Consider the following 19,822-nt stretch of genomic DNA (forward strand, 5'->3'; position numbering starts at 1 on the left):
TGCTTTCTAGATGTTCTGAGAATTCCTGATAAACTCTTAATTTTTCACATCTATTCTCTTGCCAACTTAGGCTTTCTATTGGAAAAATATGACCAGGTTTCTGTTCAAATTTTTGTATTGAAAAATTGTTTGGGGGCAATTACATTGACCCATTTCAGCCTCTTATAGGGGCAGGAAATGTCCCTCCCTAGTAGCTCTGCTTGCTTCTGAATGTTGCCAAGGTTTTGTTGTAGGAGCATGTCCAACTTGTACACAATACCTGCTTGGGGACTTTGTTATTTGAAGTGTTCAGAAAAACAGGGTCTACAGTGCATGAGAATCCATGTTGCGAGGACACAGACTCTTTCTCAGAACCTTTGGCAAAGTACCCAGTGACATAACAGAGGCTGAAATCTGGCACCAGCAGTTGAATAAAATGTGTAGCAATGGGGATCAGAGAATCATGTAGGCAGGTGTCCATGGCAGGTTTCTGCAACTTGAGTCCTTCTACAAAATTGGTGGGAACTCCCAGAGTTCAATGTGTCTAGAAGTGAGGATTTGCCTGTATATACTTGTCTACCGGTCCTGAAGTCAATTGCCCAGATTTTCAACATGATGGGGGTGGGGTGAGGTGAGGAGGAGAAGCCACACAAGAGGGTTTCCCAAAAGGTATTACATGGGGCATTAGCTCAATGCCCTCTTCCTCCTTCGCAGAGATTCCCAATACAAATTAACATCAAGTGCTCTCACACTCCTGGGGTAGAGATCTGATTCACCTAGTTTAATCTCATGTTTCCCAAGCATTAGCCACAGAACAATCCTAGTTTTATGCAACATTTATTTACAACCTTTAGAAAATACATTCCTGAAATGGTACTGAGAAGGGTCTCCTATGAAGTTGTCTGGACCCCAGTCACAATGTTTTCTAATAAACTGATCTTACATGAGCATATTAGATCAGGGACCAGAAACTTGGATGCCAAAGATGATCTGCCTTACTCAATAAGGAGGAAAGCAGATTAAACCTTGTCTGAGCAATGAGTGCTGGTTTTCAGTTAGGGACCTGCTGACTGAGGATCTCTGACAATGGCCAACGACCTCACAACAAAGGTATGTTGCCTGTTTAGCACACTTCTATCTGGAGGCAAAAGGTAGGGAGCCTAATTTTTTTTTTCTTCATATGTGAGAAAAGTCACTGTTAATTAGTCACCACTTCTTACCTGAACGTATTCTCTGTGTGTTTAAGTTTGTGGGTCATGAATTCTCCATTCTGCGACTTCACTTCTGTGAGTCCCTTCTTTCCATCCAAGAAGCTCTTGATTTCTTCTCTGGGCTCTTTGTCCTTTTTAATCTTCTCATCTTTGATCTAACCAACAGTACATATCAGGAAGAAATATAACAATAAACATCTTATTAGGTTTTGGTTGGTATCACCAAAGAAGACCCCCAAATTATTAGGAAGCCAGAAAACTCCGAAGTAAAACCAACCATTGGAGAACGATGTCGTAGAAATGGGGTCAGAGGAAATTCTTAGAGCATGAGCTATGGTTCTCCAGCCTCTGAGCAAAGACCTTGACCACAATTTTAGGAAGTCAAGATCACCCTGATTTCACTGGGGTTTTATTTTCGAAAGCAGTGGAGGTGTTACCATTTGGAAACTATTATGTTCTTGGAACTCCACATGAGTGATTGTTTGCAGTTCCCACTGAAAACAGTGATTATTAGTGTGGCCTTGATGGGAAAAAATGCCCAGATTGCTGGGACAGTTTTCTTCTTGGATGGACGACTCTGATGTGTTGAGGAGTAAAGAAGAGGAAACATACCAAGTCAGCCAGATCTGCCACGCCGATGTGGGCTGATGTCAGAGGAAGGGCACCCTCATATTTTAATCAAACAAGAAACTAGGGTCTCAAGGACAGAAGACATAATAACCCTGCCTTTAGGGGGATGACTCAGAGATCTGTGGGACCACATTTGTAGTCATCAAAACATTAGAATGGAATCGGAACAATTCCAGGCTTTACCTTGACTTCCATTGCAGGTTATAATTTAGTCTTCAGAAGTGGTTTTGTGATTGTTGTGGGAGACAGAAGAAGGTGATACATGAAGAGCAGGTGTTAGCTTTAATATTTTGTGGGTTTTGTGTTACAAGTTCCTCATGATAAATAAGACACTAGTTCAAGGGAAACTGAATTTGCACAGCTTTTCTAATAAAGGAATTCAACTTACTTTACCTGTATCATCTCACCAATTCTTAAAAGATAAGTGTAAAACAGAAAAGGTTCATTATTGCTCTTTTCAAGACAGAGAAAGCACCAATGTTCTAAAGAAACCTACAGAGGAAGGGTGGGGCCTGGGAACTTAGGGCTTTAGGTGCTGCCAGATGGTTTCCCGTTACCTGATCACTCGCCTATTTCCAGCTATTCTTCAGCTACCCTCTGAACATTTACAGCACAAGTTTTACTAAGCAGAGTACTTTTTTTGCTTTTTATTAACGAGCCTTCAACAGTCCTCTCCATGATTACATTCTTTGGGTATCATTTGACTAAATTACTACCTATAGACTATTCACTACCATGTTGCTCTAATGAGTAATAGCTTTAATCTTTCTCCAAGCAGTATCTGTCTAGGATCTCCCTTGGACATGCTGTTGAGGGGAGATGTTGTTTTTCCATTCTGAGAGCTTTGTCTGGAAGTTAGGAAGCCTGGGTTTGGGTTCCAGGGCTGGCAACAAACTAGCTGTGTTACTTTGATTAAGTCACCTAACTTCTCTGGGATGTTGGCTCCATGTATGTAAAAAGAGGAGGTTGGAATAGGTGATTCCCTTCCTAATCCTTCATCCTTTCATTTCCCCCTTGACTTCTGATTTGTCATGAGGGGCTACAGAGAAGAGAAAGAAGCTCCTGGTGTGTCCTACAGTTTGATTGCAGCTCCTTGGTGTCTCTTCTTGCCCAATCACAAATCAGGATTAATGCAGGAACAGGCAGTCTATTCTCGTCTTGGCCTACCATTGTTGGATATAGCCCCAGAAACCAGACTGGATTTTATATCCTGGTTAAGAAATATCTGACGATACAAATTTGGAGGTGAGGGGTCCTATTTCAGAAAACCCATGAAAAAAATTCTGAGTCAAGTCTCATGGTTTATGGACTAGCAGGCAAAGATGACATTCCTTTTCATTAATGTCTCCTAATTTGGAGTCAGAGATATTTCCATTCTCCCCAAATGCATTATCTGATTTACTGACCAAAAACACGTATAAAAGAGATTTGTAAAACTATATATGTCTAACAAGAAAAATCCCCCCTTTCTTCAAGCTCTGCCTGTACTGGCAAAGGTTATGGTGGATGGTGTACTTACTCTCTCTTTGGAAGACTTCCTTGGAAAAATTCCCAATGAAATAAAGATAATTTGAGTTTGCAAATTACTTTCTCTTTTTGGGAAATGAATAAATAAATAAAGTAATTCCATAATGCCTCTGGGGCACAGTGGATTAGATTCTATAGCAAATTATCCCAAGCTCATGAGATTCTGAGTCCCTTGGGTAAAAGCATTAGATCTTTTAGGTCAAAATGTTATCAGAAAGAAGACCTGTGCTGATGGATTAATAGGTAGTTAAGTATCCTGAAAGAGTCAGTGTACTTCATACACAGATAACATTAGCATACGAAAGGCTCTGGCCATGTATGACCATTTGGATCAAACTAGGTATTTGGGATATCCAATGTGATAACAGATGGGTGTGTGTGGGGGGGGGGGAGGGGGAATTCCAGTGACATGCCCTTGTGGCAGAGAGACAGTCAAAAGGACAAGTGGGCAGGTCTTTCAGGACTGAGATGTCAGTCTCTGTAGTGTGTTGCTTTGCGTTATTTGATTCCAGAATAGTGATAAGAACTGGTGCAAATGGCATATTTCAGATTAGGTTTAACACATTTCTGTTCGATTCAGAAGCCTCAATTCCTTTCCTGGGTCCAGTCTGTCACATGGAGGTTCTTGCTACTGACAGTTTGGTCCATGGACAACATGGACCTCATCAGGACGCTCAGACTCCAGCTCAGAGACGCTGAGTCACAAACCCTGCATTTCCTACGATTCCAGCACACACCAGCATTGGGGAGCTTGGGTTTAGATGCCTGAATGTCAGTTTCAGTGTTATATCAACAACTCTGCTGGGAACTGTTTTTCTGTTGGAGGCAGAGGGTGAAGAACTAAAAAGAGGCATTTAATATTTGGAGAGGAGAAAAAGCAAGCTACAAAAACAAGGTGATCACCTTCATTCCACGGCCACAGAGTTAAACTGCAGTGGGAGAAAGGTGTTTTGTAAGGTACTGGAGTGACTTCTTGAAATGTTTTCTCTAAGAAGGCTTATGTGGTGTTTGTGTTTACTTATGGCTGATTGATCTTCCTTGAAAGAAAAGGCTTTTTTTTTTAATTGTTTTTTAACAAAAAGGGGGGAAAAAAGGAGGAGGGTGTTTAAAATGGCTAAATCATGTAAAATACGATTTAAAGTTATCTACATAAAGCAACCACTCAGCTAGCTGGAGAAGGGAAAACCTAGTCATTCAACTAGTAATTTATGTACACAGTGTTAAAACAGGAATGAGAGATTTTTTCTTTTTTTTAAAGCCTGCATGGCGGAGCTGATCTGGCTTCATGTGAAAAAAAGGCCAAAAGTTTTGGTTTGAAATCATTACACCATGGCCATTGTTGAACGGGGCCTTATCTGAAAAGAGGAAAAAGGATGATTTGGATGACAGCTGGTGAGCCCTTCCCAGCCCATGGACACAGGATGTAGACAAAGAATGCTTTGGTCATTAAAAATAAGTCACATCTTAGTGAACTGAAGTACATTTTAAATATGGGCGCCACACAGTGCTTTTTAAGTTCCCCTCCCCCCACATAAACTTAATCACTGAGTTCGGATTTCATGCCCTCTTCTTTCTGTAGTTAAAAATATTCACCACAAAACATTAGCTTTAGAGAAGAACCCATGTGGGACATTTCTGAGTTTAGTTCCAAGGTAACTTTCATTTTTTTGTAGCTGAATTTGTAGTGTTCTTCTGTTACAACATGAGAATAGGATTTCCCAACATGTTAAACCGTTTTCTGAGCTGCCTCAGTTGAGCCAAATTCAGTTTTTCAGTTATCAGCATTTATGCTTTCTCCTTCCTTTAAATGGGCAGAGTTTACATTCAGTTTTCACTCCCAAATCACCACAAGTTCTATTAGAAACATGTATCTTAAACAAAATAAATATAACATGAACTAGGGGTTTTGACTTTTTATGTGAATCTTATGAAAAACACATTTAAGAAAATAAACGTCTTCCTATTTAATCTGGTGATCTATTTCCTAATTATGGATTTTTCTGTTTCTTCATATATGCCGCAATGGGCAGAGAAATGGGGCAAGAGCCCTTCTGAGTTGGCACTCAATGGCTGCAAATCAGTCCTGTGGGCAAAGTAATTCAATACTTTGATAATTTAGTTTTACCATGTTCAAGTACTTTGAGCTTAGTAGATATTATCACAATGTTTAGGATTACTTGGGGTGAACATAAGTATAATAGTTAAAACAAAGTCAGGCTCTCCAATGTGGCATTTCGATTATGACAGCTCATGATACCCTCTCTGCAGCAACTTTTGATCTACTTATTTGTTCACTTACCTACAGTCAAACACCCTGCCACCAGGTCCCGTGTGTGCCTCAGAAATGCAATGCAGAACATTTTGCCAAAGGGTTTTCAAAACGTTTCTTTTGAAAACCAAATATCATCTTCAGTTCATCCCATTTTCTACTGAGATGTGGGGGGTGTTTTTCCTTTGAGAAGTTAAGTCATTAATCAAGGCCAGTTGGAAATCTTTCATGATAGAAATGGAAGCAGGATGGCTCGAGGGGAAACAAAAACAGCACTCAGAAGAGTAGACAGTGGGAAAGATTGATCAGGGGAGTGCTTTTCAAGCTTTTTGACTGTGACCCAAATTAAGAAGGGCAACTTATATCACAATGCAATACTTACTGCTTGCCATGCCTCTAATAGTTTCTATTTTATTTTGTAAAATTCCAATTGACACATTTAACTGATTTTGAGATGCGCTAAGTTGATTTCACCATTCAAGGAATCACGAGTCATGGCTTGAAAAACACTGGATTAGAGGTCATAATTTTGAGATCAGCGGATCTGAAATGTCATGGAATACTGCTTGCTGGTGCTTTATGACGCGGGTGTGTCTCAATAATATTTACCTCTTCTTTTTTGAAGGTAGGCTTGTCTTCTTGAGACTTTTCTCTTTTAAGTTGCCCCTTTTCTTCTTCCTTTTTATTTTCAAGAATGGTAAGGTCACTCATTGAAAAGAAGCCCTTTCTAGCTCTCTCTAGCGTGAGAGGGTGCTCAGGTCACTTGGCACGTGGTGTGGGCTGACTTCTCTTTTGCTCACATGTCTCCGTGCCACCTGTGCCAGTGGTTGTAAACAGCAGCCTGGAATAAATGTTTCCCCGTGCGCCTGCCATGGTGCTCAATGAAATCTAGCGTGACCCCGTGTTTCTTGTGCGTGTTTACAAACCTCGTGTGTGGTTTGGCGCATTTTGTTTCTGATCACCTCGATGGTAGCTGTGTTCATGAGCCCCTTATAAAAAGCAGGGGTGAGAGACAACCTTAGCACATGCAGACTTACTGACAGAGAGTTCTTTCTGGAAGGCGAACATGCAAGTGGGTGGTGGGGAAAGACAGTGCTTTTAATGCAGATTTGCAGACAGAAACAAATCTTTCCTAGCTCACAAAAGCCCTCCTCCTCCCATTGCCACCCTTTCTCAAGCTACACGAGTTTCTTTGTGGCATCCAGATGGTAAAAGCAGCAAAATGTACGCTCCTATTTCCCAGTCAATTATAAACTGATGGCACCCCCACTTGAATGGCTTTATGCAAATCTACATTAAGCTCAGGTCTGCATGATGGCCAATCACGGTTTTGACATTTTTTAATGCAAGGTCCAAACTGGCTTCTTCCCCTCCTTTATTACCAGCTGATTTCGAGGGGTTTATTGTTCCCTTCTTAAGATGATATTTCTGACCATGATTTTTTTTTTTGGTCAGTTTCCCACCCCAACCTTTATAAACTTTTATTAAATGCCAAACCCATGGGTAAGGTGAGGAGTTAAGATCCTCTTGCCTCATGGAGACCTATGGATAGAGGGAAAGTGTTAAAAGGAATGAGATGAGATGCAGATGCAGAGTCACAAGTCAACAAAGCACCACCCCATTCACCATCTTTGGGTAAATTCCTTTTTCTGGGGTTCACAATAAGCAAGCCCAGAGCGTTAATTTCCCTCTGGTTGTCCCAGTAAATTTGGTTGATTGAATATTAAGCCATCAATCGATTGCTTCTTGCTTGCATATTGCTATGGCCTAAAAAGGTGAACAGCTTGCCAAACGACAAAGCACGTGGGGCAGTAGGAATGTGACCTCAGTCCCAAATTTGATGTGCATTACATTTCTCACAAGTCACAGGCATCACACATGTGGTGCAAAATGTTTACTGTACCTGTTTCTTTTGGACCGCTGTCTGACGTTTATCTTCTTGGCCTTTCTTTTCATTGACCCATTTCCCTTCTATTTTCTCCTCTACCTTTTCTCCTTTCAACTTTTTCTCTTGCGTTTCACTTCTTTGCTCCTCTAGCTGCTTTTTAAGTTTTTGCTCTTCTAGCTTAGCTTTCTCTTCTTCCTCTGCCTTTGCCCTCTGCCTCTCCTCTGCTGCTCTTCTCTCTTCCTCCTTAACCCTTTCCTTCTCCTCTGCCTCCCTTCTTTCGCTCTCTCTTCTTTCCCTCTCTCTCTCTGCTGCTTTTTCTTCAGCTTCAATGCGTGCTTTCTCCTCTGCTATCTTTTGGTCCTGCTCAGCTTTAATTCTCTGTCTTTCTTCTGCTTCCAACCTGACTCTTTCGGCCTCAGCGCTTTCCCTGTCTTCCTTAAGCATCTTTTCATTACCCGTAATCTCATCTGAGCCTCGTTCCTTCTCCTCCTCTAGTTTAGGCTCATCTGCACTGATCTGCCCATTTTTCAATGACATTCCCACTGCTTCCTCTTGGGTGTCTGTTGTTTTTTCTTCTACCATCACCTCTACCTGATTTTCTTTGATGCTCCTTTGCTTTCGCTTCTCTTCTTCCTCTTCCTCCTTTTCTTTTTCTTCTTTCTTCTTCTCCTCAGCATCCCTCCAATCATTCTTCTGGTAAGACTTTGTGACTATTTCCGTTTCCTCTACCTCGTATCTTTCTTGATGACTTTCGCTTGTTTCTTCCTTCTCTGGGGTTTCATTTTCTGCTGTGTTGTTGTGCATGCTTCGGCTTGGTGCTGACAAACTGGCATCTGTTATTGTGGGGTCGAACTCCTTCTGCCGCTCCAGTGCTTCCTGCAGGCGCTTCTGGCGTCTTTCCTCACGCCGAGCCAGGCGCTCCTGGAAAGCGGCCTCGTCGTCACCCTCCGCCTGAGCGTTGGTGGTGGTTGTCTTGACCTCTTCGTCGGGCACACTGCACAACAGAAACAACAACACCAAAGACAGTGTGCTGATGAATCAATCAGCTGGAGTCACGTAGCCTGATCCACACTGGAACTATGGCAGAGGCTGGCAGTACCATGCCCGTATACATCCCCTCTGATGTTACCGTATTAGTATGGGCCTGCCCGGCTTTCAACTGGTACCATATGCCAGTCTTTGCCCTTGGTCTTTCTCCGGCCACTGGTGCCTACTCTACATGCCCGAAGTGCTTTGAGAATTAACATGCCCTGGCAGCAGCCCTCCAACAGAAATTGGTGAGCATTCATGTATAAATACCTCCGCTCCCCCACCTTTTGAGTTGCGAAACTCTGAGGTGCCTGTGTCTCACTGGATCTTAGTATCCTGCACAGTGGTAACTTGCTGGGTAATGAAACCTTTATGGGGTTGCTTTCCCTTCCCCATCTCACTTCCCCACACCATGTTTTCTGGAATCGCTTTACAAATAAACTACTTGTGCTCCAATCTTTGTTTCAGGATCTGCTTCTTGGGGAACTCAAACTAAGACAAGGACCAAACTGAAATAATGAATGAATTCCTCTAATATCATATAATATTTTCACATGTCACCAAGTCATCTAGAATTCTTGAACTGGATTTGTTCACATTATAGCATGGAGATGCTATATTCATACCAATGACACCCTTCCTCACCCCCTTCCCCATGGTAGAGACCTGTAACTGTCCACCACAATTCATGCTCTTCTTCCTATAGTCCCAGGAAATGAATGCTAATCAAGGATTATGGTTTCTACCCTTCCCTCTTCCTTGCACCTCAGTGGAGGCATGTGACCAATAATTTCCAATTGAATGTGAACAGAAGTGACAATTAAGAAGCAGAGGTGCGTTCGCTACCTGTCTGTCTCTGTCTGTTGGCCAGATTAGAAGACTCCAGAGCCCTAGGAAGTGACAGAGTCACAAGAGGAAAGAAAGAAAAGCAGGTGACCAGTTCTACCCACTAGTCAGAAATAACCACACTGGATTGGTAAGTGTTACTGCATTAAACTACTAAAATTTGGGGGCTCACTGTTATAGCAAATGACCTTACTCTAACTAATATGTACACTATCTACCTTCTTTGCCAAGATATCCATGAATAAAGGGTCTTTTGCTGTTCTTTCTATAGTAAACAAAAAGCAGTTAAATTTGATATTTATTAAAAAAGAAAAAGAAATTTCTAAAAACCAAACTGTACCACGTCTATCACCTCACTCACATTTGCAGGATGCTGGATACTGCCTGAGCCAGCAGTGTTGGTCTCCGCTGGCAAGAAACAACCAGTCATGTGATACCAGGAATTGTGGCCAGAGTTGAAAGAATATGTTTTGCAATGTTTAGAAACTCCATCAAATTTCATGGTTCATACCGAACTTGGCCCTTTTGAAGTTCAAGTTCACTTAATTTTGGAAAAACACGTCTCACATTTAAGAACAAGAAATGGTAGAATAAGGACTAGATTTTTAAACGTTCTTGGCCTTAACTGCTGGTACAGGACACTGTCTCCATGAATTAGACATATAAGAATTACATTTCCCTGCAAATACAACTGGTTTAGAATTTATGGGGAAAAGTCTATACATATAGGCATTTGGACCAATTGAATTCATATAATTTTTAAAAGGTACCCCAAACTCTAAACTGCTGGCCAGATGAAAGTACTCTTGAGTTAAGAAACCAAAAGACTCTACTGAACCTTTCTTTGCCTATTTATAAATCCTGACAGCAAATATCAGTAGAAGTTAAGTACCAGTTATGGCTCTTTATGTTTCAGAGGTAAATCACATGTTCTCAGATCTTAATATGCTTTACTGAAAAAAAAAAAAAAAGAATTTTGTGTTCAATCAACAGCATGAATATATAAGTACTACTAACAAAATGTGAAAAAATGAATATATAAGTACTACTAACAAAATGTGAAAAAAAGAGAAACACAAGTAGACGCAAGAAAACTGCAGACCACGAGTAACTTTTTTACCTATTATTGATCATTAACTAATAAACCAGGTTCAGGAAAGGCCTCAGCATGATATTTTTAAATTCCTTTTTTTTCCTTTCCATCCTCAGCTCAAGAGTAGAAAAGGCAGTGATGATTAGGCCCCCTCCTCTGTAAGACTCTGATACCATCTTCCTCATAATAGTTAAAACTAGGTACCTACTGTGCAAGGTGCTGCACATTTTACATGTTTTATTATCTCATTTAAATTTAACAACGTTCCTAAGAGAACGGAATAATTTTCATTTCCCTTTAAGTGAAGAAATATACTTGGTGAAAGACCAAGTTGGGATTCAAAGGCAAGTAGTGAGGCAAGTAGGGAACATACCTTCAACCCCTTTGTCATACTCTTCCCTAACAGAGAGCTACTTACCAAGTGACAAGATCTCTATAATACACTTTCTTATTGAATTTATCCTGCCTGCCAGCATTTTCAAGACTGCCTCCAGAAACCTTCCGTGTACCCACTCAAATGTGGACTAAAGTGGCCAGAATTCTTTCCCTTCAGAATTTTCGAGATAGATTGAATTAAAGGAACAATCAACAATGCCCTCCCAACACACACAAAATAAAACAAACTGAAACCAAAACCACACATAAGATCTTACATGGCAATTTCATTGTATTTAATCGGTCCATAGTTGTACATTAAAATTAATTTTTTTCTCTACTTCCTCTCCCCCAAATAGTCTCATCTTTTCTATACCTTGGGGCATATAAATGACACACACTAACCATTAGCATACTAGACTGTGTGACCTTGTGTGAACTTGTAAAAGCCCTTTTTGAAGAAGTTGAACCTGTTAAGTATTCTCGACTTTCCTGACTTCTACCAGGGTTTGTAGAGGAAAAATGTTATAGCAAACTCAGAAGCTTCTTTGCATAATTACATTAAATTAAACAGGATTCTGCACCTTGCTGAATATTGTAATGCTCAGAGAAAACTGATTCAAGCTGCATACCAGGAAATATAAGACATTTGCAATGCATGCCTGATTTTAAAATTCAAGTATTACCTGCTACCAATAGGCACGGAGGACTGACTGTTCAACTAATAAATCTTCAGCCCCAAACAGATAGCAATGCTTAAAGAATGAGCATACATAGTTTGCCTTATTTAAAGATAACACCCAACATATTGAGTAAATTAAAAAATTATTAGGTTATAAAATAAAATAAAATCCTTCAATTGGGTGTGTTTGGGGGGGTGGGTGTGTCCTGATGTCTCAATCAGTTTGACTATCCAATCTGATTAGTTGCTTAAAATGACCATAAAATAATTAAACAAGTTAGACTGAAAAAGAGTTGAGTTGGGCTGAGAAGGGAAGGCTTTGCCCAACACACTCCATTCACGAGACAGACCAAAAAGTACCTTAGACATTCTCCATTCCGAAGAGGATGACAGTACCTGTTCTGAGCATTAATTTCCACCTGGTCAGTCACCTGCCCCAAGGATTCTTCCTCTTGCTTCTGCCGCAGCCTTTCCTGTCGGGCGCGGCGGCGCCGTTCCCGGGCAGCCTCTTCCTCGTCATCATCATTCCTCTGGTAGGCGATTCTGCAACGTCACAAAAACCCCCTCTTTGAGCATGCCAAGTGCCAACCCTCTTCACCAGCTTCTCATCAGGATCAGCCCTGAGTCCTTTTCTGACTCGACTACTTCCTGAACCTGAGAGTTCTAAAAGGATGGTCTTAATCCGAGACCCAATCTGACTAGTTTTCAAACGTTTAAGTCTCTGAAAAGCATCCATCTAGTAGCTACACAGGATACTTTGCGACGATCAAATAAACTGAAAAAACCTACACAAAAGCAGACTGACTTCGGAGACCGCGAAGTAGCATATTCAGATTTCTTTGCTAAGCTGGGGACTAGCATGGAAGATTTGGAAGCAGAAACCCAAAGCATGGAACTAAAAATAATTCAAACCCTTATTAATAAGATTCAGCATGTTGGATGAATGATTTGAGTAGACAGTGTCACAAAGGTCAGACAAGCTCAAGTGAAGTCACTAAACCAGGACTTAGGCATTCGCCAGCCCAAACGGCTAATTCAAATTGAGAGCAGGGTGTCCTCTTTGCTTGGGTTTTATTTTTTCCTTTCAGTTCCTTTTCACTGGAGAGAGAAGGTGTTATTGACAACTGACAGGCTTCAAAGTCAGTGCAGCTCCCTTTGCGGCCCCCTCTTTGGTTCTAAAACACGGGTTACTGTCCCCACCACATGCGGGGCATTTCATAGTAGCCCCCAGGGGTACATTTAGATAGAAACCTAAGGCTTAAGGCAGGTAGAAGAGGCACAGGGGGCTTCACATGCATATTATGTTATTTAGTTTCATAGTTTCAGCCAAAGCAAATGACTATTTGCTTATACAATCAATGTCATCACATGATACATTCCCCTTAATACTTATTCCCAAATAAAGGGGCAATGACCTGCATGGTTAACTTGGCTACTTTTGAAGGATAATGTATGTTGAGATGCAGAGTGCCCAGAAGGCATGGGTAAGTTCTGCTGAGCAGGGACAGGTTGGCCTGACAGGTCCACAGGTTGGGACAGAGCTCACTGGGCAGCTGGCTGCTTTTCACATTAGAGAGGTAAAGTGCTTTTATGTTGCTTACATACCTACAAATAGAAATCCAGGTATGTAAACATTTCATACTTATAATGCTTTTTTTGAGTCTCTTCTTGTTTTGTTTTTGTTTTTTTAGTTTCAGGTGTACAAAACAACATAATGAGTAGACATTTACACCCCTCACAAAGTGATAACCCCAATAAATTCACTACCTATCTGACACCGTACATAGCTCTTACAATAGCATTGACTAAAATCTCTGTGCTGTACTTTACATCTGTGACTACGTTTTCTTGTTGTTACAGTTGACATTCAATATTATTTTATATTAATTTCAGGTGTACAGCTCAGTGGTTAGGAAATACTCATCATTCTTATATGACAACAAAGCTGAAATAATTTACAAATGACAGAAAATAAAACAGCAGAACCATATAATTTATACCAACAACACGAACCTAATATTACTGATAGAGGTTTGCTCCTGTTAGATTTACAAACCAGGCCTTTTTATACTTAGATCAGTACTTTATTTGTTTCTATTTTTGACTTCAAGAATAAAATGCTACGAGTGTTTTTTCACCAAAGTATCTTATAAAAACCAAGATGAACAATTCCTAAGGTTGGTTGGTTTGTGCTTTGCTTCTTCAGAAAACCCGACTTCCTACTTACTAAAATCTGCTAGTGTACAATACTCAAATGCCACTAACTACATGTCACTGACTGGTTTATTTTCACAAATATGATGAGAAGGTCAGCGTGGTGGTATAGTTGAAGGATGACCAGGTTAGTACTCAGAAAACCTGGCTTCTAGAACTGGCCTCTTACTAGCTTGTAGCCCCTTGATTAATCGGAGTTAAATTTCTATAGTGTAATATTTTGTGGTTCTTAGGAGAAGTACCGTGGAGGAGCTTTTTTGTGAAGAAAGATGAGTTCAATTTTAGACTTGTTACACTTGAGGTGACGGCATGACATGATCCAAATGTTCCCTTCTGATTCAATCACATTGTAGTTTGCAGTCAAAAGACATTCCCAGCGGTTTGGCTTCACTCTTCAGATTCTTGGCCTGATATTCCTTTGGGTTATTTCTCAGTAGACAGCTTTAACCACAGCAGGGTCCTTAATGATTGCTTCCCAAGCTAATCAAACACCAAGTCTTAATACGTTGTTCTACATCGCTGGACCAGCAACGAGGTCTTGGCTACTGCGGGGGCCTTCCTTTTCCAAGACAAGCAAGAGACATAAAAGCTCCATCTCGACATCCTCTGCTTCAAACAAAATTCCCCTCCTCCTGAAGGAGATCTCATTTTTAGCCCTTGATTTCCCAACATTCTTGAACCATGTGAGATGTTACTGTCTTCCTCCCACCTACCAATATGCTTCGTGGCAGGATGTTGCTGCCTTTTAGCCAGACACAAACTCAACTTGCCATGGAAGCCATGTCACACTCAACCTTTCTCCTTCTTAGATTTCTCACTGGAGGAGTGACCCGAACAAGTCTCTTCTTCACAGTGTCTTCTAACTCTTTGCACTTGGTATAGCTTAAAATTTACAGTTGATCAATCTTGGCTAGTAGCTCCTTGCCAAAGATACAGTTACCAGAACTAGATTTCTAAGGACCCTGTATTAGTACTAATAAATAAACATATCAAAATTGTTTTCAAAGGTAAGAACAAAAAAGAGCTCAAATGGCTTCATGGTATTTTGAATCATAACATGTCCAGTTGTTGGCTCAACAACAACATATCAGTTGACTTTATAAGTGAAATTGTGACCATGCCAAATTACTTGATATGTGTGGAAATTCTTCAGATGTGAGGTTCCCTTCATTCGCCCTCAGTGTGCAAAGCCTGGTAGCTTCTTAGCTTTTAGGTCTGTTCCACAGCAACCTACCCTTCACACTACTGGTACCACAGGTTTATTTATTTATTTATTTCAGAATTGAGAAAACTTAATCTTTTATTTTTCTCTGATCCTAAAAGCAATATACACTCCTTATTTTCTTAAAGCAGACAATACAAAATGTATAAGAAAGAAAGTAAAAATTACTTCCCTAATCATACCACTCAGATATAAACATGGCTTATATTTGATGTATTCTACCAGACATTTTTCTATGCATCACAGATATTTTTATTTTTAATAAAGTAGGGTTATGTTTCACACACACACACACATTATATATGTTATATATATTATATATTATATATATAATTTTATAAACAGTTTCTTTAATTTACTTTATGGCTCATTTTTAACTTATTAAGAAAATATGATTTTCAACAGCAACACAGTATTCTATGTATAGCTGTACATTATATGGATGTACCATAATCTATTTAACCACTTTCCTACTGATGGACAGTTAAGATTTTTCCAACTTTATGTTCTTATAGACAATGCTGCAAAGGACATCATGAGAGATATACTTTTACCATTTGTTCAATTACTTACCTAGGAAAAACTTACAGAAGTTAGAATTTCTAAGTTTACGAGCGTGCTTCCTTTCAAGGCTTTTGATACATACACACTGACAAATTGCCCTCCAGAAAGGTCTGTAACACCAGCAATGTATGTACCTGCTACTTTCACCATAAGCAGAATTTATCCAAAAAGACAGATGAGTTCACAGCATTCTTAATACATCCAAATGCTACCACAACCACCTCTGTTTATGCTTCAGTGAAAAGCAAAATGTTAACATTTCTAATTTTCCACACATCAGATTTCAACGGGTTTGCAATGCTGCTGACTAGTAAAAATCATACCTGACCACCCACTGGGTTGTAATCAAAGCATAACAATCCATTTGTTCCTTCTGGAAACTTCAGCAGAGGCCGGCATTACCCAGTCTACTGCTGCTTACCACCACAAAGACAACTAAGGTTCCCAGATGATTCAGAGGCCGTGTGGGACTCAAAGAGCCTCTGAATCATCTGGGAAAGACTAAACAATATTTATTAGAGCTTTACTCAAATGAATTTTATTTAAAAAAAAACCAAAACACAGGTATCCCCAAATGATATGTAAAGCACCTCTCTATTAAAGAAAACGTTCGATTGAGCAGAAGCTGTGATTTCCCAGCCATGCTGGGTGCAAGCAGGTTTGCTACAGAGTGTCATGCTTCACTTTTTGGTGACAACCTTTTTTCATCTCTCGGCATGACACCTGGAGAAAGGTATGCTCAGCTTTACTGCAGAAGGCCAGTGCTGTGGCAGCAAAGGCTCATCAAACATTCGAGAGAAAGAGATATGGCCCATTGTGTGTGTGTGTGGGAATGTGGCGATTCCTACCCAAATTCAGTGTGTGTGTGTGTGTGTGTGTGTGTGTAGATAAGTGTTAAACAATCTCAAAAGTCCAAAATAATTACATAATTTAATTTTGTCAGTGGTATGCATAAAGTAGAGAGAACTGGCTTTTTTTTCCATTCCCAGAACCACTGCTCAAAGACTCTGGTGTTGGAGTATAAGAAAAAACAGATCTCTGCAATGGGAAAACTCTCTTGGAATGCTGTGGCTTTCACACCAAAGACATTTTAAGTCTCTCTCACCAGAGTGCTACAGTCTCAGTATATTCAAGTAAGAACATAATCATGTTACATGCTGTACCTTTTAGATAGAAAGTTCAAATAAATAAAAGTATTACAAATGTAGCAAATAAGAAAATCACCAAGAAATCAGTGTCTTTAGGTTAGGGTGGGCCAGGGTCTAAATGTATACGTGTACTCGGGGAGAGAAAGAAGTGGAAGTTTCCATAGTAAGACACTAATTGTCATCTTGCCTGGTCCCCTTCACCCCAGCCTCCCCATCAAATATTTCTTAAGACCTGCACAATATTGGCAAAATGTCATCCACAATATACTAGGTTGTTTTATTTTGTTTTTACCCCCTGTCCTCCATGGTTTGAAGAATGTTGCTCTTATTTCCTTTCATTTTGTCTTTTTTCCATTTTGCTATTTTCTGATTTAAGACAGTAGTACATGATCCTTTAAGTTTCCCATAAAAATGTTGACAATAGTATTTTATTAACAGAACAATATCTTTTATCAGGAAACCATGTTTAAAAATAGAGTAAGGAAAAGCAATAATCACTTTTATGAGGGGGGCTGACTTTTTATCACATGTTTAACAGCATTAAAGATCCAGAGAGGATGAAAAAGAATGCATATAAGTTGACTTATTTTATGATGACAATCATAGCATTACTTTGAATAATTAACTGGATAACCAACTAGTTAACCGTGCTTAGATTTACAATCTTGCTATTCTATTTTTTTTTTACATATGTGGTATATATGATATAATTATTTTGCAATTAAAAAACTATTAATACTAATATGTTTGATAACTTTTAAAATCAGTTCACTGAGACATAACCTATTCCTGTCATCTATTGTATAGGATCCCACAGCTTATTTCACCATTCTCCTACTGAGGGACATTTGGGTTTTTCCCAATTTTTCTCTACTGTATACAGTGTTATAATGCTTTCTTGCGTACACATGTGTTCCTTTAGGGTAGATATTGTGAAGTGGAATAGTATACGTTCATTTAAATTTAAAAGATTCTGTCAGGTTGCCCATCACAGTATCTGTACAAAATTACATCCTCATGCTCTGTCATTTCAAATAACCAGGTCAGACGAACATACAGTAACATAGTCCTCTGCTAACTGATAGGGTCAGAAAAAAAATGCAGTCTTCTATATCATGTATAGAAGTGGTTTCTAACATTTTAAGAATGAGGAGCCTTTTAAAATATCAACGAAAAAAATGAAGATATCATGATAATTGCTTATGCTTTTGCTATTTATTAATAAAGTGTTTTATAAAGTGCCTATATCTTCAATAATGCATAAAAAGGATTTTGCATATTAGAAACAATTTCATGTATACATATTTGAAGAACAGTCTTTCATCCCTGAAACAGTTGCTTATCAGAAAACAGGAAATGTTTGGTGTGGATATGAATTTGGGAATCTCTTTCAATAACTCACCACTAGAGAACCGCTGGCGTAAAGAAAGATTACCAGAGCCACTGAACAAATTTTGAATTGTCACCCTCGACCCCTTTTGTGTTTTTCGACATTCCTCATGCTTGGTAAACACACATATACAGACACACGCACAGGACCCACAGGCTAAGTGAGGAAAACCTCGGAGAAAATAAAAGGCCTAAGGCACTAAAATGAGACCAATTTATGAAAGACTTAAAGAGGTCCCATTCAAAAAAAAAAAAAAAAAAAGAGGTCCCATTCAGATCAGTTTCCAAGTCTCTTTTTTCCTTCATTGTTTCTGCCACATTCCTATATTTTTAAAAAGGATGTTGCACCTAAAATTCCAATAGATTGAATAAATAGACAGTTAACTGAATTCTAAGATGAACTCTCATCTCTCTGCATCCCACCGCACCTCCACTTCCACATAAGGATTCATTCGAGAGAAGGTGGCGTTGGTTGAGGGAGCGATCACAGCTGTAACTGAGACACTCAATTCCAAATAGCTCCTGCCCCAGTTTTCTGCAGCTGTACACTCTCCACATAGATCAGACCCAGGAGGAAAACTGCCTGAGGTTTACATTTACAGCCTCTAAGAAGGACAACTTCTTAGTCAATTACTTTTCTTTGATTCCCGTCATTCTTGGTTCTGCCAATGTCATTTTCTTAACCTGGGTCTTAATCTGGGATCCAACTTCAAGAGTTAAAACCTGTGGGTTGAAAATGTCCTTGTCAACTAGTAGGAGGCAACATGACTCATACATATTTGCACTATTCCTTTTCATGGACCAAAAAACCCCAGTGATGTTCTTTCATAATATGAAATGCAAGCAGATTTTCCAAACATATCCGATCAGCTCTGGGAATTGCTCAGACACTCTTTGTAAGATCTCAGGCCATGCTGTGATCAGGAGGGAAAATCCTGAGCTACTGAAATGAGTCATACTTGCCCTGCAGATTTACTGTATGTTTGAAAGTTAAAAGAGGTTTATAGAAACATTCCAGGCTCTTAAATATGATTTTGTTTATATGTGGTGTCTGCAAAATGTTGTGGTTTCATTTAATGCACATAAGGTCTAATTCTGAATGTTTTCCCCTTGGATTCTTTAGAAGAAAGGCATTAACAATTATAATGGAGAAAAAAAATCCAGAAAATAAAAATATTCTTCTGGTCAAAATACGTTTAGAAATGAATTACTAGCTAATAGTCAATTGGTCTGTTAGTAATTAATATAGGATAGAATGGAAGAAAGCCCTCTTGACTTAGAATATACATATATTATATAGATAATATACATACTATGTATGTCGGGAGTGCCAAAAAAATGTATACACACGACTTGTATTCATCTTTTGTTATTGGTATATATTGAGTATTACAATTTTAATACAGTTTTTCCTTTCTTAAAATGTGTATACATTTTTGGGGGCACCCTCTGTGTGTGTGTGTGTGTGTGTGTGTGTATGTGTGTGTGTGTGTGTGTTTTACTTTCAGTTGGGAAGGAAGGCAAAAATATGCTGAATTTCATTGTAGGATTGTTCGCTGTATCAGTGGCGTGCCTTTAACTCATTGCAGGCATGAAAAGGGATACATTATTCTGAAGAAATTTACCCAGGAAGAGAGGTATGTCCTACTTCACCTATTGCCCCTTCTGCTTCCCTACCTCCCCATACATACACACATCTGAGAATTACCAAGGTTTGCACACCCGCCATAAATTTTGGTCCTCAACAATAACACAT

At 39.5% G+C, this 19,822-nt stretch overlaps 1 protein-coding gene across 10 annotated transcripts in view; it reads right to left on the reverse strand.

Annotated features, from left to right (window-relative positions):
* Nucleotides 1-19,822, reverse strand: part of CALD1 (caldesmon 1) — a 195,213-nt gene that overhangs the window by 24,638 nt on the left and 150,753 nt on the right. For 5 of the 10 annotated variants that reach the window (XM_019750894.3, XM_019750874.3, XM_019750865.3 and 2 more), the window contains 4 exons: nucleotides 11,926-12,072; nucleotides 7,520-8,498; nucleotides 6,226-6,294; nucleotides 1,200-1,345 (listed from right to left, as the gene is read on the reverse strand). In XM_019750894.3, coding sequence (XP_019606453.3) covers nucleotides 1,200-1,345; nucleotides 6,226-6,294; nucleotides 7,520-8,498; nucleotides 11,926-12,072 — 1,341 coding nt within the window. The remainder of the gene's footprint in view (nucleotides 1-1,199; nucleotides 1,346-6,225; nucleotides 6,295-7,519; nucleotides 8,499-11,925; nucleotides 12,073-19,822) is intronic. The other 5 variants (XM_074315350.2, XM_019750901.3, XM_074315351.2 and 2 more) reach the window with 1 other exon arrangement.

Source organism: Rhinolophus sinicus, chromosome 8 (genome assembly GCF_057876585.1).
Source record: "Rhinolophus sinicus isolate RSI-liver-muscle chromosome 8, RSI-T2T, whole genome shotgun sequence".
NCBI lineage: Eukaryota > Metazoa > Chordata > Mammalia > Chiroptera > Rhinolophidae > Rhinolophus > Rhinolophus sinicus.